The sequence below is a fragment of the Stenella coeruleoalba genome (genome assembly GCF_951394435.1).
Source record: "Stenella coeruleoalba genome assembly, chromosome: 16".
NCBI lineage: Eukaryota > Metazoa > Chordata > Mammalia > Artiodactyla > Delphinidae > Stenella > Stenella coeruleoalba.
This window is the reverse complement of record NC_137162.1, coordinates 73,112,042-73,139,777: the sequence shown is the minus strand read 5'-3', so window position 1 is coordinate 73,139,777 and position 27,736 is coordinate 73,112,042. Positions and strand designations below refer to the sequence as shown.

Sequence of the window (27,736 nt, the reverse complement as noted above, 5' to 3'; positions counted from 1 at the left end):
ATAACAGCCTTTTACAATCTCTTACTAAGAGCAGACCAGTAATTCAAAATCACTTATTCTTTTAACAGAGAGAAAATCAATTCTGATTTTGCACTGATGTACTTTTGATATTAAAACTCATTTTTTTCCCACTTAAATTCATTCTAATTTTAGCCTGCTTGACCACACATAAAATTCCTTTCCCAAGATTCCTTTCCCACAAAACTTCTACAGTTTGGTCTTATGTTTTCTTCTTTCCCATTCTGCAGTAACCAGTCTCACTTCAGGACAAAATTAGTTTTATTTTCATCAACAAAAATTCCTCTCCATTCCTCATACCTTCTTTTACTGAAAACACACATCCTACTTTCCTTGAATATGGAAATGTTTCCTTATTATTTCTAGTAACTTTAATTATATATATATACATATATATATTATAAACATATTTATATAATATATATTTAATTTTTAACCCTAAACAACCTTTTTAGTGAAAAGAAGTAAACAATTGTGTGACTTGACAAATTAATATTTTTTACAATGTCTAGAAACATATGCTTTTCCATAGTAAATTTCTCAGTGTGGCACAAAACACGTTTATTAATGTATCCAAATATCTTTAGTTTCTCTGTAAAAAAATAAAAAGGCCCAAAGTGGTAAACCTGTGTTCAGTAATTAATGTTTTAGTATTTTATCTTACTTGGAAATGATCTGGATATTCAATGACAATCCATCATTTACTTTAATTTAGCAAAACTTTGGTTTAGGTTACCAAAAAGATTTTAGAGAAACTATTTTAAAAGTTTACTGAAAGGGCTTCCCTGGTGGCACAGTGGTTGGGTGTCCGCCTGACGATGCAGGGGACACGGGTTCGTGCCCCGGTCTGGGAAGATCCCACATGCCACAGAGCGCCTGGGCTTGTGAGCCATGGCCGCTGAGCCTGCGCGTCCGGAGCCTGTGCTCTGCAACAGGAGAGGCCACAACAGTGAGAGGCCCGCGTACCACGGGAAAAAAAAAAAAAAAAAAAAAAGTTTACTGAAAAACTTTTATCCCACTTAACATCTGTAGTAATCCCCTTTTTTCTGTTGGGGATAAGTTCCAAGACTCTCAGTGGATGCCTGAAACCATGGATAGTCCTGAATTCCTGTGTATACTATGGTTTTTCCTATACATATATACCTATGATAAAATTTAATTAGAGATTAACAACAATAACTAATGAACAATTATAACAATATATTATAATAATGTGGTATCTCTCTCTCACTTTCCCTCTCTCTCTAAATGTCTTATTGTACTGTACTCACCCTTCCTCTTCTTGTGATGATGTGAGATGATTAAAATGCCTATGTGATGAACTGAAGTGAGGTGAGTGATGTAGGCATCGTGATGTAGTGGTAGGCTGCTGTTGACCTTCTGATGATATATCAGATGGAGGATCTGATCCTGGATCATTGAGCTATGATGATGTTGATGGTTGGGGAATTCCACGATGGGGTGGAGTGGGGTGGCAAGAAATTTCATCACACTACTCAGAACAGCAAACAATTTAAAACGTATGACTTATTTATTTCTGGCATTTTTCATTTAATATTTTCAGACTGAGGTTGACTGTGGGTAACTGAAACCATGGAAAGTGAATCCACAGATAAAGGGGGACTACTGGATTCAATTTACTTAATTTATATAAGTACTTAATTTTTTAAAGCCACTTACATAGAGCTCTTTTACAAATTAATTTTGGCAATACCATCCGGAGGTGGAAAATTCAATATATCTGCAACACATACATAGACACACATAAACTGACAGTCATAAACAGAGACCTTTTGGGTTCCATTTTTTAATTACTGCTGTGAATCAGGTACAGTAATACAAAATTTCACTCGTTATAAAAAAAAAAAAGTTGGATTTAAGTTGTTTTCTGGTAGATGGAATAAGTTAAGTTTACCTGCTCAGACGGCTGAAGCTTTTTACTGTATTTGTGGGGAAGACACTTAAAAATTTTTTTGTCCACCTAAGTTTCAAATGACCTTTTCCCTTTTGTTCATCTTCTGATAAGAATTACCTCTCTAAAAAAAAAAAAAAGAAAGAAAAAAAAGAATTACCTCCCTAAAGTTTGTAGAACATTTACATCTCAAAGGTACAGGGAAAGAATGCAACTTCCTCCAAGGACTTTGGTTTCTTCCTATAAGGCCAGAATTTCTACAATACTTATAAGCCTTCTGAATAGGGGAGGTTTTAGGATTGGTAAAAAGAATAGGTGGACTTTGAACTGCCTCTACAGCTAGTTTCTAGTTTTGCAAAGATTTGTAAGATAAGGACAGTTGCTCTCAATTCCTCAAAGAATTGGGTTGCAGCCTAAATGACATTATAGTTTGAGCCACCCATCCAACTACATTATCCTTAATCTGCTTTTTTTTTTTTTTAAATATCAGGGAGAAGATTTCTAACTAAGGTGGGCACCACAAGATTTCTGTGTTCTGGATTTAGAGCTGTTTGCCTTTGGAATGTTTTAGTAAATCCTTTCACAGAGCCTTTAGAGGGTTTTTCTTCCCCTCTGAGTGCATAGTTTAATTTTAGTTTAAGGGAGGAGACGTAAAAAAATTCCCATCAGCCTCTGAATATCAGCTTCCAATTTTTGACCAACTATTGACTGCAGAGCTACTTAAAAAAAAATATTTTAACTATCTTGTCAGTTTTCGGTGTGGACAAGCAGTAAATATTTCTGGCAGTATTGAACAACCCCTTAGACTTAAGAGGTATTCCAGAAGAGGGTGCCAAAAATATTTTATTTTCCTCTCTTTATTGGGTACTACAGACAGAGACCCAGGAGAGCTGACTCTGGTAAGAATTTTCTCCCTTCGTGGGCTTCTGCCAGTTTTCCCAGGATCCCACCTATAGGCTCCAAGTGAGGTTTAAAATAGAGGGTGTAGCTCTAGTATCTACCAGAATTTGGCAAGGTTTTTCATGAATTTTAATTTAGTTTCCCTTAGCTGTTTAAGGGAATAATGTAGCAGTTTATAAGAAAATCCCTCAGAATCTCTTCAATTCTGGGAGGAGCTCATTCAGGGGCCCTCCTTTGAGGGTAGATATGAGGGTGTCTATTGATGCTGAAAAGTCAGCCTCTGTGCACCAGTGCTGAAGCGAATCTTGGAGACAGAGTGTGGGGTGAAGTAGAAGAGAACAGCTTTATTGCTTTGCTGGGCAAAGAGGGCCACAGCGGGCTTGTGCCCTGAAAAACTGTGTGTCCTAACCTGGGAGGATTTGGTGAGGACTGTTATAGCAGTGGTTCACGGGTGGGGTTGCTGATAGGAGCAGGGTGTGTGCGGGGCCTGCAATCCTTTAATCTGGCCTCAGGTGGTCTCCTGATGAGCTTTTCTGGTTCCCAAGGCTGTCAAACCGTGAGTTTCTGTCTGGAATGAGGATTGCTTCATCAGGCAGTTTGTCTTCCAGTTGTTGGAGTCTTTAGTTCTGTAGAAGAGCTCAAAGATGTTCTGTGTGTCCCTTGATGCAGAATCAGCACCCTGCCCCGAGGCTGCACTATTGTTTCTTGACTGCTCCTCCCTTGTCTCTGTATCCCCTCCCTTCCCTAATTAGCAACTGTTCCAATCTGCCCTTTGGAACCCAGGGAAGGTCATAGAGGCTGGAGTCTATTCCCTGCAAACAAGAAACAGGGGACACAGAAAGGCTTCCAGGAGCATGCCCAGGAGCCCCACAGGGTCCCAGTGGTTTCACTGCATGACCACTAACCTGTCAGACATTTGTTTGTGATCTTCTAGTCTCTTCAGAGTGGAAAGGAAATTTAGACAGGATTACTGGAGTGAGTACTCATATAAAAGAGGGTAGGGAGTTCCCTCATGGTTAGGACTCTGTGCCCTCACTGCTGAGGGCCTGGGGTTTGATCCCTGGTTGGGGAACTAAAATCCCACATGTGCAGCATGGCCAAAAAAAAAAAAAAAAAAAAAAAGAAGAGGATAGAGGGGAGCAGTAATAGTTACGTCAGTCTTATTGTCTCTTGTTTTAGGTACCTCTTGTGTCTTTAATCTTTCATTAGCCTTTTTGCAATGAATCTTTCATTGAAGCTATTTTGGAATTTTGAAGCCTTTTGGAGTTTTCTGCCTTCCAATTAAAATAGCTATACCATTTTTTTTGAGGGGGGGAGTGGAGAGTCCTTGCTTTTAAGTGCACTTCTTAAATGATCTTATATAATTGGGACATTACTCATAATGGCCATTCTAATTGTAGGTCATCTTTAGTAACACTTTGCCATTTTTATAGATAATTATAGCTTCCAGGACCATAGTTCTTAGATGTAAAATAAGCAAGTGCACCAGAAGGTGGAGTGCTTAACTCTTTGAATTTTAAGGATCCCATTTCTTTCAGCTAAGGCGTTTTGGGTTTGGGGGAGCCAGATCAATATCTAAGAAGGATGTGCTGTGGGCCTGGGGATTGTGTGGTATTTTACAGTGAACCTTGTTTCACGGAAATCTTCTTGAGGTTGGTGGATGACCTGGTGTCAAGCTAACCTGTTCCATGACTAGCTTATTTGAACACGGGAGTCCTTTGAGTTAGGTGGAGAGTACTTTATCAGCTTTTAAGTGCTTCACCCATGCCCACGAATTTTTGTGGCTTTTTGGCTTCTGAGATTCCTATTAGTGGTAGCTTTTATCTACAGAAAACAAGATAAACACATGCACCTTAACAAATTGGCAGTAACCAAAGGATTTTGCTGTGTCCCAGCCAGGTAAAGGTCTCGTGTATACCACCAATTCCTGCCATGGGACCTTGGCCTGGGGAAAGAATTGAACCAACAGACCTCAACAAATGGAGATTGAGGACTAGGGGCTCCACATACATGGAGAACTGATAGTTCCCACATGGATCTTGGGACAGAATCAAGGCCTGGGGGTTTCCACCAATTAATTGACTATTGTGGTCTGAAATAAAGGCTAAAGATGATTCTGCTCCTGGCAGAATCATCTGCCAGATCCAGCTGACCTGCCCTGTATTGGAAAGCCAATTAGATTGGGAGCTCAGTGCAAAGAGAGAAGAGCTCAGAACTGAGAGGAAGTTACCTACAGTCCTCAGAAGCAGTGAGAGAGACAGAGAACTCAAGAGGGTTTGCAGGTGCCACACCTGTGTTTCTCATTCCCAGAGTTATTGGAAGTCTCCTTCGGTCCTATTACTGCCATCAGATCTGTTTAAAAAAAAAAATTCAACTGAGTAAGTTTAAAGATCAAATTTACTTTATTCAACAATTCATGAATCGGCAGAATCCCATCTAGCAAATAGAAAGGAGCTCCAAAATGCTGCAGAAAAGAAAACGTTTTAAAAGGAGAAAAAAGGAGGGACAAGGAAGTCATAAAGAAAAGAAAGGATTATTTCAGGCAAGGTTACCTTCCTTTGGGAGAAGACAGCGGTCTATCTGGTGGGTTACCTCACTAGTGTTGGCCAGGAAATTCCAGACAGGACTGGTTAAGATTACATTCCTAGGAGAAGCTGAAACTGCAGTTAGGTTAGGTATCAAGTCTTGGTTTGTTGATGTGGGGTTTAGTACAAGTGACTCCATTTTAGGCCTTCTATCTCCTTTTTAGTGCCCTTAAATCTTCTCTGTCATCTCCCCCCTTCCTTTAGCTGGTTGGGTTTATTTCTGGATTCCCTAAACCATCTCTTTTGCTCTGAAACTTTAGCATTCTCTCTGCTCTTCAGTAATCAGCAGGGCAATTTTAACTCTCCGATTTTTGCTGTAAGAAATTTTCTTAGTGTGAATTCTCCTTCATTTGGCTTTGAATTTCCAACTTAAACTATGGCTCCCTTGTTCCAAGGTAGTGAATTGTTCACTTTGGTAATAAATACTTGGCAGTATCATGATTTTACTTATTACAAATCACAGTGAGTATAAATGCATATGTTATATTAAATATAATTCTCCCTTACCATAGCACCATTAGGGATAACAAATGTGTTATCCTTACTTCTTCCATTTATTTTATTTTTTTCAAATAGGCAGTCTATTCACATTTTAAAAACGCAAAACAGTGGAATGCTTCTACATTGAAAGGTTTTGTTCCCATCCACTTCATCTACCCAATTTCCTCTCCTGTCTTTTATATCGTTACAGAATAGAGTGTGTTTAGGCAAATATAACATATATATTTATTTTTAACTAAAAAATTGATTTTATTGAAGTATAGTTGATTTCCAGTGTTGTGTTAATATATATTCTTATTTCCTCCTTTGCTTAGCAAAATCTGTTTTGCTTTTATAAACTCTTTGATTAACTACCATTGTTCCCATTTTGTCCAAATCTGCTTTACTTGTGTTTTTCTTAACATGATACTAATACACCAAATTAACATTATTTATTATAGGTTAGAGAAATGATTTTGTTTTCCCTCTGTGTTGATGCATTTGAAGTATATACCTGTTCCTTTCATCACTAAATGTGTTCATTGAGTGTGTAAGTGTGAACTGATTATCTCTCATCTGAATTAAGCTGTAACCTCCAGAATGGTCTCCCTGTCTCCAGTCTCTTATCAGCTCTATCAATCCTTTATTTTGTTCCAGTAATTTTTGTCACACTCTGGCTTTAAAACCACCAGTGACTGCACACTTCCTTTCCTTTGCTTATGCTGTTCCCTCTGAGTTGCTGTTACACAATGGCGAACCTGCAGATGCCCTTTAAATTCCAGGTCACACGCCTGTGTGAAGCCTCTCTGAACTTTTGTCAAACAAAGTTCTTTGCTGCTCCTTTTGTATTCTAATAGTCCTTTCTAAATTCCTCTGAATTCCCCTGGTACAACTGAAGAGTGAATGATAAAAGGAAGAATGTGTGAGCAAATCAGCTCTTTGACTAATACTGTTTGATATGTCTGTTTTACTTGAGCCTAACATGCCCTTGGATGTGAACTTGAGGTGCATGTATAGGGCATTATAAATTCCTATAATTCAGATAATTGCCCCCCATTTTAAGAAGCACTTTCGTGTTCTTTCCCTGCACCCTGAACAGATGTTAAAGAATATTTACCTGCTGCCTTTATCATAGCCGATTTGTTAGCAACATCATGTATATGGCACACAAAAGAACTGGATCATCTGCATGCCTTCCGACTGACTCAGTTTGTTTAGACTGTGTAAACATGGGTCAGGGATATCTCCTTGATGTATGTAAATTAGAAATCTTGTCTGTATGTCTATTTCATATGTACTGCATACAGTGTATCATACATGCTATATTTAATGTGTGTGAATATAGATCATGAAATAGTTTCGGCACCATCTCTAGAGTCAGAAAGTCTGGGTTCAAATCCCAGCTCTACCATTTACCAGAGGTATGACCTTGGACAGGGTACTCCCCTCATCTGAAAAATAGGGATAATAAGACTGCCTTCCTCATAGCAGTACCGTGAGGATTAAATGAGATAATACATGTAAATGGTTGACAGTGGTAAACCTACATAGTCAATGTGGCACCTAGGAAATGTGTGCTACATTTGTATGTAATGGTGGAGTGTTCAATCCCAAACTCTCTTTCACAGCAGCACTGACAGGTTGCTCTCAGAGCCTGAGCTGAGTACTGCAGAAAGCCCTTTGGCTGACAAGAAGGCTCCAGGGAGTGAGCGTGCTGCAGAGAGGGCTGCCGCTGCCCAGCAGAACAATGAAAGGGCCCGCCTTGCCCCACGGCCATCATATGTCAACATGCAGGTAATGATAAAAAAAAAAAAAATGGACAAGTCATCCAAATGTAGGCTGCCTAGGTTGGGGAATGGGGAATTCAGTGAGCTTTTAGCAGTAGACCAGAAATTAAATTTAAATATATATGCAGTAGTTAGGAATTGGTTTTGTTATAAACATTAAAAATGAAATGCAGGGCTTCCCTGGTGGCGCAGTGGTTGAGAGTCCGCCTGCCGATGCAGGAGACACGGGTTCGTGCCCTGGTCCGGGAAGATCCCACATGCCGCAGTGTGGCTGGGCCCGTGAGCCATGGCCGCTGAGCCTGCGAATCCGGAGCCTGTGCTCCGCAACGGGAGAGGCCACAACAGTGAGAGGCCCGTGTACCGCAAAAAAAAAAAAAAAAAAAAAAAAAAAATGCAGGATTTAGTTTGAGAAGAAGTCTTTAAAATATAATATTAAAAGTGACATGGTCTATGTCACTGTCTTATGCAAATGACATTTTTCATCTGTTTAAAAAAATGTAGATAAATATGAGAGCTGTTATTTCTAAGCATTTACTATCTCATGACATACTCTTGGATAAATAGATATAATATTCTTCTATCTGTGAAATGGAGAAGATAAATTTGGTGTTCCTTAGTTATAAAAATAACTAATGTAAAGCTTTAGTGTTTTGAAAGGAGATGCTAAATATTATTGACCGTTATGTTGGTTCACAGATTTTTATGATTATTTTGAACAATTTCCTCAGCAGGGATTTTCTCTGTATCCATTTTCAAAGTATTAGGCTAATTACTCAAAATAGACTATTGATCATGAAATTCAGAAATCTGATTTTCATATAGATCACAATAGGAAAGATAAGGATTTTGTGCTTTTAGAGATGCCTCTAAACATTTGATTTCAGTGTCTGAATTACTGGGTAGACTTACCTACTTTGTAGTAAGAGATATATCATCTCCCTTCCCCCCACTTTCGAAAAAGGGAAAAACTTCACAAAATCCTAGAAATAAAGAAGTTGTCACAGATATGTCAAAGAAATTAATTCATGGGACTAAATCATACTTCTGTAATTCCAGTGAAAACTACAGTACAATCCTGCTCGTCTGTTTTTCTAATCCTTTGCATTTGAACATTTTCAAGAGTTTTTAGATGAATGTTTTATACAAAAGCCATAGCCTTTATAAAGTGCAAAGTTAGAAAAAAAGACATTTATTACATTTTCTCTGGCGGATTTATTTTCAGTTACTATAAATTAAAGTTCTCTCATCTAAGAAGTATCAAATTCCTTTACGATCCCTTTATGGTTTTCATCCATCTTGTGATTCTCGTCTTTTCCATCGGGTATATACCTATAGTGAACCACTTTCATGTTCCTTTCTTTTAGGATGGATGTAAATGTTCTTGGTGATAGAGTTTCAATTTAAATAGATGTATTTACGCCATTAGTGAAGAAGTGACTCTTAAAATCACCAGGAAATCAATGATAATAGTTTGAAGACTTCCCTGATTGCTTTATAGCTGAAGATGATCTCTGTCTCCTGATCATTCTTGGACTTCTATATCGCCAGCTCTCTCTTCACACTTATCTCACTTTCTAATTTATTTTGTGGTTATTTTTCTTACCCCTGCTAAGCCTCTATATGATTTGAGGCTATAGATTATTTTTGATTCATTGTAATATTCTTACACAAAGTGCAGCACAGTCCCTTTAGCCAGAAGGCACTCAATAAATATTTACTGAACAAGTAACTTTAGCATCTCCCCACATCTTGCCCTTAGTAGTCATTACAAGTTGATTTTAACTCCCAGAATCATTTTAGACCTAGGATTTCAAAAACATTATCAAACTGTGTTATCTAAAAATCTGACTCTCCCAATTTACTGCCATGTTCCTTCTGGTTGGTCTAGGTCAGCCTGTTTACTTTTATTATTTTGGCCTAATCATTTGTAGTATATTTCACTTTCAGAAGTATCCTGTTTCAGACCATAAATTATATGGACACCCTACATATGATGGTATAGTCCTCCTGGGAGGAAGGTCCAAAGAGCTCTCGCCAGTGGGTTCTTGACCCATCTGATAGGCCTTTGAGACATTCTTTTTTTTTTTTTTTTAACTTATTGAAGTATAGTTGATTTACAATATTGTGTTAGTTTCAGTTGTACAGCAAAGTGATTTTGGTTATACATATATGTATATATCTATATACTTTTTAAAAAATTCTTCTCCGTTACAGTTTATTACAAGAGACATTCTTAAATCAAGTCTAAGCCAGTTCCTGAATTGGCGAGTTGAGAACCCTGGGTTAGCATTTGAGATGTAGCTATATCTGGACTTCTTTCTTCAAAATGACCTACCTTGGTCCCTATGTAGACCCGACTGTGTCATAGTCACTTATTCAATGTGAATGGGAAGAATAAATGGTGCCATCCTAGTCCTGTGCAATAAAAGATAACTAAGTTTTTTTTTTTTATTTAGGTTTATATTTTTATTTAGGTTTAATTTTACTGTACTGCTTAAGCATTCTGATAATGCATTATTTTGAAACTTAGCATAAGTTATTAGGTTATTCACTATACGTTAGCATATATTGGTCCTGGTGTGTTAAATATTTCATAGTAAATAGGAATTTTTTTCTTTTCGAAGGAAAATTTCTAACTTTTGTCACTGTCATGACTTAAAGTTGGAAGTAGTACTTTATTATTATAATGAATTAGGTTTTTTTTTTTTTTTTTGCGGTACACGGGCCTCTCACCGTTGTGGCCTCTCCCGTTGCAGAGCACAGGCTCCAGACTCGCAGGCTCAGCGGCCATGGCTCACGGGCCCAGCCGCTCCGCGGCATGTGGGATCTTCCAGGACCGGGGCACGAACCCGCGTCCCCTGTATCGGCAGGCGGCCTCGCAACCACTGCGCCACCAGGGAAGCCCAATGAATTAATTTTGAAAACATGTTTCAGTTTATCAGACTTGCATGGATTACTGTCACATTCTGGTGCAGAGCTGAGCGTTTGCCCCAGGCAGATTCATGGGCTGTAGTCAAAATCTTTTCATGAAGTATTGGCATAACATTTGGATAGACTGACAATAAAGATATTTTCTCTCTGTTTTTTTTTCAGGCATTTGACTATGAACAGAAAAAGTTATTAGCAACCAAAGGTATGTGACACGTTAATGATCTATACTTTGATTTTTTTTTCAGTAAACACATAAAAGGTTTTTCAGTGTTGATGTTGAACTGAGAAATTGGACCTTCATAAAAGGAATCCCAGAATGTTTACGTTCAAGTTGCACAAACTTTGTTGAGGTTGAGTAGATTAGCATTAGATCAATTAAGAAATAATGTATCATTTTAAAGTTTACCACTACTTTGTATAAAATGTTTTATGAGGATATTTTAAGGCATTTTGTGTTAAGAAATAATATTCAGTGATAATTTCTTTACATATATCAAAGAAACAATACTCATCAATATCTTATTTAAGAAATTCATTAAAAATACCAAGCATTTGTTTTATGTTCTGTTTTCCAAAGCTATGTTAAAGAAACCGGTGGTGACGGAGGTCAGAACACCCACAAATACCTGGAGTGGCCTCGGGTTTTCTAAATCCATGCCTGCTGAAACTATCAAGGAGCTGAGAAGGGCCAACCATGTGTCCTATAAGCCCACAATGACAACCACTTTTGAGGTTTGTAGAGTCATGCCCTACCTATTCTTCCTGTCTGTTCTCTCAGCAGAAGAGAACAATCTTCTCTCCTCTCCCATTCTCTATTTATATAAGGACAATCTATTAATGGTGATTTGTTTTCATTTCTATTCCTGTAAATGTATTGCTATGAAATTGATACAATCCAATATATTATGATCTTTTATGCGTCTTCTCTCACAGTTGTTGATCAGCTGTGAAGGAGGTGTAAATTTGGATAAACTTGTTTTTGTTAGGGGGAGAGTGTCATAAGTGATAGAGCAGGGCTGAGATTAAGCAAAGGACAGATGTAACATTCCATAAAAAAATATAGAGAGAATCCCTTTATCCAAGGGTATCACTCGCAAGCCCACCATAGGAGGAAAAGGCAAGTATCCAACAACAAAAACAAGTTCTCAGATATGAGTTAAAAATTCAGTGTGTTCAGATGTGCCAGGAACACAGCAGGAAGTATCACAAACGAGAGCTCCAAAAGGTTATGCTTCCTCGATGTTGGCTATAGCTCAGAGTGAGACTGGGAAGCTGGTATCCTCACCACACAGAGAAGAGATCCAGGGTTCCTTGCTTCTCAGCTAGGCTGTACGACTCACTCGGCAAGGCCTTTTCAGTTGGAGAGTGTCAGATTTTGGCTGTAAGCCTTTTGCGAGTGGGGTGGAGTTAGAGCACGTGCACACACACTACTGGTGAGGCTGTGCAAACTCAAACGTGGATGAAAATGATTAATCCAAGAAACAAATAGTGGTTAAGGGTTAGTCTAATAACTAGCATTTGTAGATTGACCTTCTTTTCTCCACCCGTTTTCTTTGTAATAAATTAGAATGTTGATGAAAGGCAGAAGCAAACATGACATTTTTTCCTTTGTCTCTCTGAGTCAGTGAAAAAGAAAATACTATTGAAATACTAAAAAGAACAGTCTCCTGTGAATTTCACTGTCAGACTTAAAGTAGCAACCTAGCTGGCTGTATTTAAAGATTGAAGTTACTGTCAGCAGCTAGAATGTAGGAACCATTGTGAAAAATTTGAGGCTCTAGGAGGTACACCCCTCTTTCTGCCATTGTAGCTTTGAGAGAAAATAAACATCTCCTTTCACTGGCAGAGACCTTAAAACTGCTGTGCTAATTGTTAGGCTTCCACTGATGTTTTGAATACTGCAGCCTTCCATTCTGCTCACCCTCACCTTTGGTGGAGTGGAGTGTTAGGTGGTTGATTGTGTTTCTGTAGTTTCAGAGATGAAATATTTCACTTTAGAAATGCTAATTCACTTCTCTTCTCAAAGACCAGTAGTGTGACAGGTTGAAATGATGATCATTCTAATAACGTAGTTGTCAGGTGCAGGGGCTGTGGGGCCTGACAGCTACCACCGACACATGTACAGCTTTGATGAGTGACTTCACACCTCTGAGCCCATTTCCTCATTGCAGTTGTTTCAGGATGATGTGGGAGAGGGCATCCAGTGCTCAGCGTGGTGTGCAGGAAGTTCTCAGCAATATTTAGCAGCTACGGTTATTTCCACTGAAGAACTTTACCCTGAAGAAAACCAAGAGCCTGATGAAAGATGTGTTCATATACATATATGAATGCTTATTGCTGGAAGTATTTCTGCACATTCAAACTAGATATGCATTTTATATCCAAAGGAATACCTTAGAGTGTTACATGAACACATAATGTGCTAGTAATAATTATCAGATCACACTCATTTATTTTTTTGTGGGTTTATATGGTACATTTTCATCCACAAGCTTATTTGATACCTAGAAACTCCCAGTGAGGGAAAGGGGCCCAGATCAGTTAAGTGTCTTACTTGAGGTCATGGTAGTAGTTGTCAGAGAGAGGACTTGAATTCATTTTACAAAGTTTCTTTATACTCCTCTTCCTAATGGTTTAACGCAAGAGGGTACGTAGCAAGGCGATATATAAATGCTCTAGAGCCATGTTATTTTACCTTAAAAGACACAAGAATCATTTGGGGCGCTTAAAAATGCGAATTCTTCCCCCAGGATCTCCACTCATCAGGGAGGGAGCCAGCAGGAACCAGTAATCCACATTTTTAGCCAAAGTCTAGTCTGTTTCTGACGCAGCCTCCCTTCTGGAAACAGTGCTCTACAGGGACGTAACATAAGGGGGATGGCACAGAAATCACGTCAGAAGCTGAAAGACTCTTCTGCTCTGGCACTCGTCCAAGGACAAGTAGACCACTTTCTGTGGGCAGGAACGTTCAGGGTCCTGACTCAGTGGCTGAATCCCCTCCTGTGGCTTTTCTTTGCTTTGGCTTTCTTGGGCTAGCCTGTTCTACCTTCCTGGCTAATGTCCAACAGCTCATTCACATTGAAAGGTAGGGGAGAGGATGTAACCAGCGAGATCAGTGCAAGGGCATTCACCACGTTACCTGCTTTTATTCACGGTCCCTTTAAACACTGCTGATGATGAAATATAACCAAGCTTTCTTAGGGAATGGTTCTAGATTCTTCCAGGTGTGTAGGACTTGAACTTTTCTTCATGCATCCGAAAGCCATTGAAAGGAGGTGAAAGGGCCCTTACACAGCGTGATCTGATATTCTGAAGCAGCTGCTATCTGCAGGTGCCTGCCCTTCTCTTTATTCTGTTATAGCTCAGAGGGATTAAAAACTGGGCAATTAGTGAAGATTGTTTCTTTGGGTTAGAACACAGGGACAGGGTTGGGTTGAGAAGGACCTGGGGAAAAGTGAAGAGAACTTAAACAATTTTTATTAAAAGGTTGACCACATCTCTGCTTGTAGCACTATTTTTAAATTGGAGGGTAGCTAGAAACACTCTTTTTCCTTAATCTTTTCCAAAGAAAAACAAAACCAAATAGACAAGTAGAATGCTGCTCTAGAGAAGCACACTTAGCCAGTAGGTCCTGATGGGTGAGGGCTGTTCGGTGTGTTGGGATCAAGGCACATGAGTTTCCTGCGCTGGGAAGCTTGCTTAAGGCAAGAAACTGAGGCCTTGAACATCCTGTTCAGATTTCTGAGAAGCCAGATTTGAGCAGTTGTTTCCAGTGTTAAGGCATTTTTGAGAAATTAGCCTTTTCCAAAGAGCTCCTTTAGAGAAGAAGTTAGGTAGCTTGAGGCTTATTTTTGTTTTCTTCAAGACTCAAAAGTATGACCCTATCCACTTGATGATATACTGGGACAGCAAAGGTCAAACAAAAGGCTACTTGACCTGCAATATTTTTGTCACATCAACAGAACTACAAAAGGTTTGGGATTTTCCTTTTCTTTTTGCTAGTCATCTCTTAAAGGCATTAGGAATGGTTACATATTCTCTGGAGCAAATAAAACCTGCATTGGGAATCAAAAAATGGTTTTTAATTTCCCCAGCACTAAGAGTAATGAGGTTGTCTGGTTATTGTAAGTCTTACAGACATAAGAGTGGAGGTGAGCTGCTCTTCATGATACTCTAGTTAGTAGATAACGAAGTAATAAATATCAAAAGATTATGTTTTACTTAATGTTTTTAGAAAACATCGTTTAGCCAGGTCTGATACAGCTGTGTGAATTAAATCAGCTTAGATCTCAGATGAGTGGTTTTTTTGTACTCAAAAAGAGTTTAGATACGGAAGTTTTAAAATATATAGAAATACTACATAATAATTCATTAATGCTTCTGGTAATTACCAATTTTGAGCATGTTCTTATTTCCCTTGCTTCATGGGATAGGTTGAAGTATAATGTTAAAGATGGTTTTAATTGAAAAAGACCATTTATTTGGTCTTAGGAGCCTTCCTTTCCCTATGCCCCTTCCCACAGTTCAGCAAAGGGGATCCCGTAGATGTAAGAAAAGGTATCTGTGAGATCCAGTATTCTGCAAATATTTATTATTAAGGACCTTCTGTGTTTCAGACACAATTCTAGATACTAGAGATACAATGCTTGAATATAGGTTCTTCCTTTCATGGACAGAGCTTTCTTTTTGGTGGGTAGAAAGACATATGTAACAAGTTAACAAGAAGGCATTAAGGAATAAAAGTCCCTGATAAATGTGAAACAGAGGCTGCTTTATACTGGGTAGTCTTAGCTGGCTTTAATGAGCAAATGATGTTTAAGGTAAGACCTAGATGGCAAGAAAGGGCCAGCCTTGTGAAGATCTAGGAAAAGAGTATTAGGCCGGGGAAATAGCTGGCATTATCATCTTGAAGTCAGAACAGGCTGGTAAGTTCATGGAGCAGAAGGTGGATGGGGTGGTGGAACATTGAAGATAAGGTTGGAGAGGGAGGCAGAGACTCAGTTACGGAGCACCTCAGCCCATGGTAAAGTACTAGAAAAGCATGGAAAGACTTTATACTTATGAGAGGCATGATTTTGTTCTAGTTTGCATTTAAAAAAGACACCTAGTTGCTTCATGGAAAATGGATTATTGGGGTGGGAGGCAAGATAGAATCAAAATGTCCATTAAGGAGGCTATTGGTGACAGTCGTGGAGATGGAGAAAAGTAGGTAGATTTGGGGTATGTTTAGATATGACATTGACAAAACTAACTGATAGATTGGATGTAGTGAGGGGAGGAGGAACGAATATGAGTCTCTGAAGTTTGGCTTGAGCAACTGGATGAATGGTCGCCACTGAGATTTGGGAATTCTGGGAGAGGGGTGGGTTTGGGTGCAGCTGGGGAGATGGTCATCAACAATACGATTTCAAGCACTCTAAGTTTAAAATACCTGTGAGACCGTAAAATGGAGGTGTCAGATTGGCAGCTCTGTGATGCTGAATTTCAGTAGGGAATTCAAACCCAGAGGTAAAAATTTGAGTCATGGCTGTCGTTAAGCCTTGACAGAGGTTGCGATTACTGATTGATTACTCAAGGAGAAAGTGTAGAGCGAGATGATAGGAATGCGGGGACCGAGTCCCAGGGTAATCTGACATTTGGAGTAGAAAAGGGGAGGAAGATCCTACAATGGCTACAGTGAGGTAGGTAGAAAGCCTCCAGAGTGGTATTATGCTGCCCTGAAGAAAGCAGCATTACAGCCCCGTACGGTCAGCTGTGGTTATGCTGCTGCGGGATTGAATTAAGTGAGTTTAGTGACCTGAAGAGTAAATGATTCTCTTGGAATTACCCAGTAAACATAAAACTTTTAGAACCAGAGAATCTTAACTTTAATACTGTAGATATAGTACAAAGTATGGTACCTGTAATACAGTGATTAAATAAATGAATAAAGAATGAGTAAATGCAAGTTCAGTGCAAACTGTGATATCTTTTAAATTACTATTTTTATTTTGATTTGGGGGAATTAAAAAAGTTAAAATTTCCAGGTACTTGTAATTTGTGGGAGAGATCATGCACTTATTTGAATGAGAGTTAACACAGGACATGATGCCAGATCCCTCTGCACCCTTCCACTCTGTGAGCCTGGGAGTTCGATTCCTGTCAAAGCATTGGGCGTAGCTGCCCCGCTTCCCTACTGGTCCTGTGTGATACAAGGCAGAGAATCTCTGCTATACCAGATGGAGGATTTGCCTTGTTCCCCAAAATAGGAATCCTCTAAATCTTACAGGAATGAATCTTTATACTGGGGGCTCTCAGAACTCCTCTGGGCGCCCTCATCATCAGCTCCCTCATAATGAAGGAAAAACACTTCACTGTGTGTATTTCCAAGTGTCCTTGGTAGCTGGAAGACAAAGACTATAGGCAGGTCCCATAGCCTCTTCTTGAGAATCAGCATTCGTGGGTAACTGCATTGGCCAGCAATCGAAATAAATGATAAGTGGTCTAATGTGTATTCTTTTCTCCTCCCACCCCGGGAAACCTACCTTATTAAACATTTCCTTATCTGGCTTTGATTGTTTTCAGGGTTCATCAATGTCCCTCTCGAGGTCCAACAGTCGTGAACACCTGGGAAGTGGAAGCGAATCTGATAACTGGAGAGACCGAAATGGAATAGGACCCGCAAGTCATAGTGAATTTGCAGCTTCTATTGGCAGCCCCAAGCGTAAACAGAACAAATCAAGTGAGCTTTGACTTTTCGTCATACTTTTAGATGTCATCAGCTTGGAATTTGTTTAGCTGGTTTAGGGTAATGTTCGAGTATCAACTCTGGACTCTAGGCCTTCAAGTGTTTTGGATTACTCACAGGCCACCTCTTCTGAGAAGCCTTCCCTGTTTTTTTCCAGTGAAGCAGGGCACATCGTTCTCTGCTTTCACTGCATTTTGTATATGCTTTCATTTTAGCATTTGTCGTACTGAAGTACAATTACTTACTTACATAACTGTCTTTTCCTGTAGAATTTGAGCTCCACAAGTCAGGGACTACATTCATGCAATAAACACTTATTTAGTGCCCATGTGCCGAGCATTCTTTTAGGCTGTGCCTTCTTTCTTTTTTCTTAATTGAAATACAGTTGGTGTACAATATCATTTAGTTTCAGGTGTACTACCTAGTGATTTTACATTTGCAGGCATTATGAAATGATCGCCACGATAAGTCTAGTAACTGTTTGTTTCTGTACAGGTATTACAGTATTACTGACCATATTCCTTACGCTGTGTGTGTCACTCCTGTAGCTTATTTATTTTATAACTAAGGAGGTTTGCACCTCTTAATCCCCTTCATCTCACTCCCACCCCCACTTCCCCTCTGGCAACCACCCTTTGTTCTCTGTATCTGTGAGTCTGTTTTCACTTTGTTTTGTTTTTGTCTTTGGATTCCAGATACGAGTGAGATCATACAGCATTTGCCTTTGTCTTTCTGACTTACTTCACTTACCAAAATACCCTCTAGATCCCTCCAAGTTGTCGCACATGGCAAGATTTCATTTTCTTTTATGACTAATATTCCATTGTGTGTGTGTGTGTGTGTGTGTATATATATATATATATATATATATACACACACACACACACCACCTTTTCTTTATCCGTTCATCTGTTGATGGACACTTAGGTTGCATTCATATCTTGACTGTTGCAAATAATGCTGCAGTGGACATAGGATGCATATATCCTTTTGAATTAGTGTTTTGTTTTCTTTGGGTAAATAGAAGTGAAATTGCTGGATATGGCAATTCTATTTTTAATTTTTTGAGGAATCTCCATACTGTTTCCCATAGCGTCTTCATCAATTTACAATCCCACTAACAGGAGGCTGTGCCTTCTTTCTTAACTTATTATTTCTTCTCAGATGTCTAACAGTGTCTGACACCTAGCAGGTGCTTGGTAAGTGTTTGTGGAATGAATATACGAATGAGTCATGCACACACAAACATCAGAATGATGCGGAAAAGGCAGGGATGTAAAGGAGTTGAGCAGAATGTGATCAAATTAGTATCTTAGACAATAGAGGTCTGCCCAGTCACCTTTGGCTACCAAAGGTGAACAGCAAGATTTTTCAAGATGACAAGATGTAGCTAACTGAAAGTATCAGGAAAAAAAACGTTTAAAGCATAGGCTTTGAACAAATATGATTAAGATGCAGCACGAGTCCAGTGGCTGTGTCTGTAACAGCACCCACATGTCTGTATAAATAGGTAAACAGACAAGAACTGACACAGTAATCACAAGATATTCCCCTAATGCCTTATTTCAGGGTTTTTTGATGAATCTGGACTCCTGAAACACATACCCTGGAGTATTTGAAGAATACTTGGAGAAAGGCAATCTAAATGAGCCTAGTAAACAGTAACAGCCAGTTGTTACCATCAATCAAGTGGGCCATGTTGTCAAGAGTCTCAGATTTGAAAAGACCAGTCATGGGGTCGGCCAAGTCTAAATAAGAAAGCATGGTCAACTCTTTCATTCCCAGGCGTACTGTCAGTAGTATCCTGGAGTCTTCCTGTTAGTCCTGGGCTAGGTCCTCTACTGCTGACAGGACAATGGAGCTGAGAGGCAGGCTGGTGCCAGGTGCACATTTCGGGGTGGAAATGATCTCCGTTTTATATTCCAGCATCAATTAGCTTTGCGCCTCTCTTCTTCTATCTTTATCCCCTTTCCCTGCACTGAATCCTGGATGATTAAAATTGACTGTGTGACTTAGCTGCATTGAAATTCAGGATTAGGGTTAAGATAGGGGATTCATTAATTAAAAAAGATTGATTAAAAAAGCACTGTTCCTTGGCCTTTGTCCGATGTTTTAAGAGCCTAGGGAGTTAAAAGAGAATATGGGTACTATAAGTAGTTAAGATGAGAAGAAATGTAAAAAAAAAGTTGTGTACCATAATAAATATTTATCACTAAGAATATTTTAAAATATTTTTTCACTTTTTGCTGATCTCTTTGCTTAACTCAACGTATATAAATTATCATCATTTAAACAAGTAATCAATGTAAAGATATTTTACCCTGTCTTTGTTTTTGTACTGTCTTTAAATACGGTGTGTGGCATTTCACACTTAGAGTGCATTTTTAATCCACACTAGCACATTTTAGGTGCTCAATAACCACATGTTGCCAATGGCTAGTGTACTAAACAACAAAGCTTTAGAAAAGTTTTCTTGACACCCATGTCAAGGTCACCCATGTCAAGGTCACCAATGTCTAGGTTTTCTCTGGGTATCCCTGTTTCACCAGTTGTTCCACTGTAATTCCTCAGTAACTCCCTCTTTTTTTTTGCCTCGAAGAAAGTAAATTTAGCATTCGGACAGTAAATTATGGGGTCAGCCTGACAGTAACCTCCGTGTTGTCAAGTCCAGTGGTCACTCCAGTGTGCTCATCATACTCTGCTCTGTGTCACCCTCAAACCGGTACCTCACTGGTCATTCCTCCTCAATCTTTTTTGGTGACTCTGGGGCCTTACCTTCAATTGGTGGAGTGTTCCAGGGCTCAGCGCATCAGGGCTTGGTCCTGGGTCCTTTTCCCTACACATCCTTCCTACAAGAGATAAAATACCTGTTTTTAAAAGAAAGAGAAACCTTATCAAGAAATTCCTTCCGGGCTTCCCTGGTGGTGCAGTGGTTGAGAGTCCGCCTGCCGATGCTGGGGACGTGGGTTCGTGCCCCGGTCCGGGAGGATCCCACATGCCACAGAGCAACTAAGCCCGTGAGCCATGGCCACTGAGCCTGCGTGTCGCAACGGGAGAGGTCGCGACAGTGAGAGGCCCGCGTACCGCAAAAAAAAAGAAAAAAAAAGATATTCCTTCCAGTTGAAACATATGTAGGATTTCTCAATTGGGAGATGAAAACAACCGGAGAAAGTGATTAGTGGCACCCAGTGCAATGCAGAACAAAATTCTTAGATTTGCTGAATGCACTGATCCCAGAGGAGGCTAGATGGATCTGATACCTAGGTGAGTGTCCTCTGCCCGCATCAATCTGGGAATCCCCCTGAAGCTGCACCTTTAGTATAAGAGAACAGAATTTCCACATGGATGAGAGTCAGTTGTTGGTCAGGGTGGTAGGAATGGCTGCATAACTCTGCTAGATTCTCCAAAGCAGCTCCTGAAGAGTGTTTGAAAATTTGGTCAAGTACTTGGTGTGGCTCACTAGTCTGTCACCCAGCTTTGCATGTCCTTGGGTCTGAGAACCAAAGACAACATGGAGAAATCTTTGCCCACCAGATCAGTAGCAGAGCCAAGGCAAAGCTCGGCATGGCTGTCTTAGAATTTCCCCCAGGAGATGGATTTGTTTTTGTTGTGAGTTAAATCCAGGAACTGCAGCATCATTCTTTTCATTCATATGTTACTCTTAATTTTGGAAACTCTCTATTTCATGAACTCACTGCCCAATTATGTTTGAGGGAAATGAGATTTATATGTGATAATATCATAGTATTTATTTGACCACAGAAAAGCACAAGTGTGGATACAGAGGGCCAGCCTGCATCTAACAGGAGCCTGTAACTTTCCTTACCTTTATTGTGTCCTAGGGGTCCTGCTTCCACTTCCTCGTTTAATTAACATCAAATCAGTTGTGAAGAGCCAATGTTCCTGAATGCTCAGGGAGAATATGCTTAATGATTATTAACTACGGAGGCCCTGTTGCCGAATTGCTCCCTCCCAAGTGTAACCTTTTAAATGGGGAGAGCCTCCCTGAAAGCCATAACCAGCATTTCCTAATGAAAAGCCAGTGTTTCAGTAAAGGACTGCTGCGTTTCTGCAGTTACTGGTCTGTTCAGCCCAAAACACTGAATCTGAACTATTTGAGTGATTAAAACTTTTAATTAAACCATGCTCTCCCTGGGCATTTACACTTCAGGCCTGTCTTTCCTCTGCCTTTCAGCGGAGCACTATCTCAGCAGTAGCAATTACATGGACTGCATTTCCTCGCTGACAGGAAGCAATGGCTGTAACCTGAACAGCTCTTTCAAAGGCTCTGACCTCCCTGAGCTCTTCAGCAAACTGGGCCTGGGCAAATACACAGACGTCTTCCAGCAACAAGAGGTCGGTGGTTATTTATTTATCTTCCCAGGCATCTTTGTTTTGGTTGTGTGTGTGATGACTTCTAGAATGAAATCACTCATTTATCTATGACTGTGTTTTCGCTGAGCATTTATTCAAGTCTCATAGCTTATTTTTGCTTCCAAGGAAATTGTCGCCATCTTATTTCTTATTTAGTGCAACTGGTAAACACAGGATCGCAGAAATGTAGGAAGCTGTGTTTGCAAAAACACCTTCATCAGTTTTAGCTAAAAGACCTAATGAGTGTCTTGATTTATAGGAACTTTTGATTCACAAATTCCCTAAGGTCAGCAATAACTCTATATTTAATCAGATTTTACTCTTTCATCTGTTCTTATTTTTATTTGTGGCACTCAAAAGTAAATAACAGCGTCTGAGATAAATAACTATGGTTGTTTGTGACACCATCCTAATCATGTTACTGAAGTTCTCACAGAAGATAATGCACTTTTCATACATGTTAACTTATTCATTAATTTACTGTTTGGGTTTTGCCTGAACTGAGGCAGAACTAAGATGTCTTCTGAAACATCCCTACCGTGGATTTTGGCCAGACTGATCAGCCGTGGCCGTGACGCACTGGCATAAAGAAGAGAGCCCCTAAGTGTGGTTCTTGCTAATTGTGTTGTCATATTACCAGGGCACAGCTAACTCAAGGCAACAGAAAGTTAGAATAGTTCTCTAAATGTACCTGCTTTTCAAGTCCTGACATGGTCCAAGTTTCATGCTAGTTGGGCTTCATTTCATGTTAGATTACATGCCAGTAATTCCCTGGCATGCATCAATCAGTAAATAATCTAAGATTTTTATTATAAGGCACTTTATATCATAAATCTAATGTATTGCCCATAACTTAAGTTTAATTGCTGAACTTATTTGTTCTTTAACACCAAGAAAAATGTTGTCATGTGTATTTTGGACTTCAGGACAATGATTTTGTTTTCTTTTCCCTAAACCTAAATTAGTGTTCATGTAACCAAGGATTTTCTAAGTTGAATAACACGTTCATCATCAGTGCATTAAAGAACTGCATTTACTTATTTAGTCTTCCTGGTTAGATGCAGGTGGCTGATTGAGACGCTCAGGGCTGAGGTATTTTAACTTGCTCTTGCACAGAAGGTTTTAGAAGTAAGTGACTAGATGTTATTCAGTGATATTCTGGGTTTGCTTTAAATCTCTATTTCCTATTTGAAGAAGCATAGAAATTTATTATGGGTACTTCTTATCTAGTTACTTCAAAAAGGAAGACGACGTGATAATATAAAGTCAGACTGGCTTCATCTAATATTAACTGGAGCAGGGGTCAGTGAACTGCAGCCTGCAGACCTGCTGCCTAATTTTGTAAATAAAGTTTCCTTGGAACACAGCCACACTAACTCAATTGCCTCATATTGCCTGTGGCTGCTTTCAAGCTAAACCAGCAGAGTTGAGTAGTTGCAACAGAGACAGGATGCCCACTAACCCTAAAATAGTTATTCTCTGGCCCTTTAAAAAGAGTTTGAGGATCCCTGAAATAGTCTCCACTGGACAGAATTTCTAAAAAACATAGCTCTAGATTTGTGATAAATGGTAAATGAAAAGGTTTTTCAAGATCTGGATGTAACCTTCAAAATCAAAACAGAAAATTTCAAATTAATTTCTATATAATTTGAATAAAAAGTATATTTTACTGTTTTCAGGTTTGTTGAAATTTGGTACTATTCCCTTTATGTAGGATATTTTCTCATATACAGATAGGACTTAACAAGAATCCCCCATTAAGTAACCTTGTGAGACTTAATATATTGTAACCAGGATGAAATTTATTTAGCAACTTTCACAGATGATATGTCTGTATTCATTATTACTAACTGTAGCTGCCAACTATCTTACCCCTTTGGTGGGCACATTGCATTATAGCTAAGATCATATTTGAGGCCCAAAACAACCCTGTGAGGTATATAGGATTGTCAGCTCTCAGTGCCCACAACTAGTAAGGGCAGAGTCAGAACCTGAACCCAAGTCTCTCTGGCTTCAGAGCCCATTGCCTTTCTGTTCCTCACACAGTCTTCACAAGGAACGGTGGGATTCTTGGGCTACTTCCCCTCACACATTGTTGCCAGGAAGTACATTTATACTGTTGCTAGAAATACTTCATGTATGCCACTTTCAGAGATAGTCTGCTGGGTTAAGCAAAGTGAGTCATGGGTCTGAGGTAGACTGTGAATTCTGCTATCATTTTTATGTAGAACACAATGGAAGATACCCTTTTTGGTATTATTCAGTCTCTTTTTATGGAGATATACTTAACCAAGTCAGAATCTAAAACTAAGAATTATTTTCTCTCTTCTGGACAAGTATGTATTCTTCCTTTCATCAGATCACAAAACTGTGCAATTTGTTTCCCTTTTTGCCCTGGCTGCCAGGATGCTAAGACCTTAGGATGCCTAAGTTTATATCTCCATTGCAGTAAATCACTGGCTTAGATTAAGTCTTCTGCTAGAATCATCACTTTCATTTTACCACCTTTATTACTTAACTCTTGTCCCTTAGGTTTGTATTGTCCCCACCATTCTTTTTTGAAAGTAGGCAGAGCATAATTAATAAATAAAATAAGTGTAGCAATGAGTAGAATTTATGCTGAAGAAGAAAGATACTTAATATATTGATTATAGATGACTTGTTCACCCACAGATCGATCTTCAGACGTTCCTCACTCTCACAGATCAGGATCTGAAGGAGCTGGGAATTACAACTTTCGGTGCCAGGAGGAAAATGCTGCTTGCAATCTCAGGTGAATAGAAATGTTCTTGTTCATATTTTAAAGTCTGAAGAACCTCTGTCGTTGGTCTCCAGCCAGTGGGGCTGGTTCTGCCCATCAACCCCTTGCTTACTACCTGGCAGCTTTGGGGTTGTGGTTTCAGAGTGTTTCCCACTAACAGTGTGACAAATGGCAAGAATACGCCCACTGCTTTGTCAAGGCATTGCCTGAAAACCTGCCTTGAAAGCGTCTTTCCTTAAAACAGATCTCTTCGGAAAGATCTAACCAAAACTGCCCTTTGCAGAACGTGGGGATGAGGGAGCAGGTTAATTCTCCATTTTGCGGTTGTATTAAGCAATGATCATTGCGTTCATGAGTAATTATTCTGGATTGGCTGTCACGCTTTAAATGCATGTGTTCCTGCATAGCAGCTGAGATCATTGCACCAGAGAAAAAGAAAATGGGTATTTCTTGTCTTAATGCTTTTTAACTTTACCCCAAGTTTTTTTTTTTTTTTTTTTTTGCGGTACGCGGGCCTCTCACTGTTGTCGCCTCTCCCGTTGTGGAGCACAGGCTCCGGACGCGCAGGCTCAGCGGCCATGGCTCACAGGCCCAGCCGCTCCGCGGCATGTGGGATCTTCCCGGACCGGGGCACGAACCCGTGTCCCCTGCATCGGCAGGCAGACTCTCAACCACTGCGCCACCAGGGAAGCCCTACCCCAAGTTTTAATAGAATTTGTGAGTCACAGAAGAGGGTAGTATCGTAAAAGTAGTCACAGAATGAAGGAAAGTCTGAAGGTCTGTCTCCCAGACCACCGCCTTTGTGCATCTTTTGCATGTTCTAAGAAAATGCTCTATACGTATTTACTAGGTACCTCCCACGTGGAAGGAATGGGCAGGTGATGAGTTGGCAAATACATAACAATGTACCCCAAAAAGGTGTTTAGAGAAATATGAGGAAGGAATCTGGGGGGCAGAAAAATGAGGTTCCTTTTTGAAGTCTTTCTGATCAAGTTCATGAATGCCAGTTTTATATGTGTGCCAGTCTCTCAGAAAGACAGAGCCAAACGTCAGGTGTGGTGAGAAAATGACGTTGCTTTTCAAAACACTGAATGTGTAGGCTATGCTTTTATGCGGCCAGCAGTGGCATCCAACCGGTGAAAGCCCTTTCTAAACAGCATTCGCTAATTGAACCATCAAACTAAAAGCCTCGGTGGTTTTCCGTTTTCTTTCAGCAGCAGATTGCGCTTGCATTATTTTATAGCAGCTGATCAGCGCCGCCCACCTCCCCACAGGAAATCGTATATATCTGAAGCAGATATAAGCCTTGAAATAGTAGCCTTGAAACAGGTGCAGTAATTCAGCCATTGAGCAGCCCGTTAGGCTTCTGTATGGATAGAGTCCTGCACACATCAGTTTGAGAAGTCTTCCTCCACCCTATATACCCAAGCGGCTGCATTGATGGTGCTCCACAGGGCAGCCACTGCTTCCTGTTCACTCATCAGATCAGCTTGGTTATAGTGGAAAGAACGCTATATTCACATAAGGAGATCTGAGATTTGCCTCTCCAAGTCATGTACCCTTGGGTGAGTTTGCAAACCTCTTTTGGTTGTGGTTTCTTAACTGTGAAGGTGGATTGGAGTAGATGATTGTGTAAGGTCACCTTCCATTTCTAAAATCTGTCCTTCCATGTGGTATATCATCAGGCACAGTGAAAATAACCTACAGTTTTAATGATATGTATTATTATTGTTCTTGCTTTTTGTTTTTACTATCTGTGGCAATAGGATAGTTTTCAACTTCTTTACCCTAAAGCTCAGTCTCAGAGGGTTACTTCTGGATCCAAATTAACTTTATATATTTTTACATTATTTTATTAATTTGAAAATGGAATTTTATTAACTCAGTCACCATGTCTATACTGTTAAAATATGTCTATGGGGCCGCACACTTATACCAGAGAAGTGTATGTTTCAGAACTCCATAATCTTTCACTAGAGATTTGTGGAATATCCGTGACAGTACAATGAAAATTAAGTCTTTTCTTTGTGTACCAACCCAATTCCAAACTCTCTAAAGCTTCCAGCAACAAGCAGATATCTCTAAATATTTTCATAGATTCCAAGTGGATCTTCAGTACTTTTACTCTGGGATACATTGGTGATATATTCTAGGTGGGTTTTGGAGAGTAGAGTGCAAAAACGGGAGGGGTTTTGAGTCCTCGTTTAAAAGAATGTTTTCTCTAATCATCATCTTCAATGTGTTCTTTTGAGGTTATATCCTATTTCTATAGACTGCCTCTCTCAGTGAGGTTCACAGGTCCTCTTGCTTTTAAAGGGAATTAGAGACTTTGAATAAGATGCCTTATGAATGCTCTGTACAGTGGGAAGTATTTGATTATTTAAGGATGATTTTGCCTTACTTTGTTGAAGTGCATTTGTTTGAACTTGGTAAATCATTTTCTCTGCAAGGAATAAGTTTTTATTGAGAAACCCTTCATCAAAAAGCTTCTTTTTCCAGTTCAATTCCTCTGATAACAAAGACATTCAAAGTCTCAGAATACTTCATTTCCAGGTAGAGGCAGGATATCAGGTCAGCCTTGACTTAGGTTTGTCTTGTGGTTACATAGTTTGGTTAGATACAGAGTTTGCTCAAACTACTTTTTAAAATTTTGTAGATTTTTAACTTAAAATCGGAGTTGTTCTTTCAGTATAAGGTTTTGGTTTGTTTTTAATCTTGGGCCAGAAGACATTTATTTTAATGTTATAGGAGGAGATGAGATTTATCTCTGATAGGAATGAATCAGAGAAAAAATTTCATCTTTTTTCAAATCCACGATTTTTTGAAAATTCATGGATTTCTGAGTATTTTAGTGATTGGTTAACTAAACGTACAGGGACTCAGTGAAAGGAAGTTTAGCATCCTGTTGACAGGCTTTCCGCCACAGCCTCAGGTAGATCTAACATTTCCTGACCTATTCTTTTAGTTTGTGACTCTGTTCAGATCCGCAACAAGATCCTGAGAGCTGCCAGGATTGTGTGAACCTTGGAATTTCAAAGAAAAAGGTTGGTATTTTCTCAAACTATCCCTTAGGCTTACTGAAAAAAATCAGAAGAGGGAGTTTGCTTTCTAATTTAAAAAACAACAAGAACTAAAGTCTCTTCAGTAGGACTTGATCCTTGATAATCTTAAAGACTTATCTCTGTGCTTCACACTTGGAATATCTCTATATATGTACTCTTAGAAATTACATCTTTAGGGAGTGGCTGAATTTCTTCATGA

The 27,736-nt window shown here is 39.4% G+C and overlaps 1 protein-coding gene and 1 long non-coding RNA gene across 5 annotated transcripts in view; one reads left to right on the top strand and one right to left on the bottom strand.

Annotated features, from left to right (window-relative positions):
* Nucleotides 1–27,736, top strand: part of BICC1 (BicC family RNA binding protein 1) — a 300,351-nt gene that overhangs the window by 268,890 nt on the left and 3,725 nt on the right. Inside the window, exons 15-21 of one of the 3 annotated variants that reach the window (XM_079899310.1) lie at nt 7,524–7,689; nt 10,776–10,815; nt 11,191–11,345; nt 17,178–17,334; nt 21,536–21,696; nt 24,388–24,487; nt 27,441–27,519. In XM_079899310.1, coding sequence (XP_079755436.1) covers nt 7,524–7,689; nt 10,776–10,815; nt 11,191–11,345; nt 17,178–17,334; nt 21,536–21,696; nt 24,388–24,487; nt 27,441–27,496 — 835 coding nt within the window. In that variant the 3' untranslated portion in view covers nt 27,497–27,519. The remainder of the gene's footprint in view (nt 1–7,523; nt 7,690–10,775; nt 10,816–11,190; nt 11,346–17,177; nt 17,335–21,535; nt 21,697–24,387; nt 24,488–27,440; nt 27,520–27,736) is intronic. The other 2 variants (XM_079899308.1, XM_079899309.1) reach the window with 2 other exon arrangements.
* The window catches only part of LOC307174853, a 349,322-nt gene continuing 334,446 nt past the window's right edge, over nt 12,861–27,736 (bottom strand). Inside the window, exons 6-8 of one of the 2 annotated variants that reach the window (XR_013824185.1) lie at nt 20,116–20,189; nt 17,138–17,219; nt 12,861–12,890 (exon numbers count right to left, since the gene is read on the bottom strand). This is a non-coding gene — a long non-coding RNA (uncharacterized lncRNA). Of the gene's footprint in view, nt 12,891–17,137; nt 17,220–19,085; nt 19,461–20,115; nt 20,190–27,736 lie in introns of those variants that run through there. The other variant, XR_013824186.1, reaches the window with a different exon arrangement.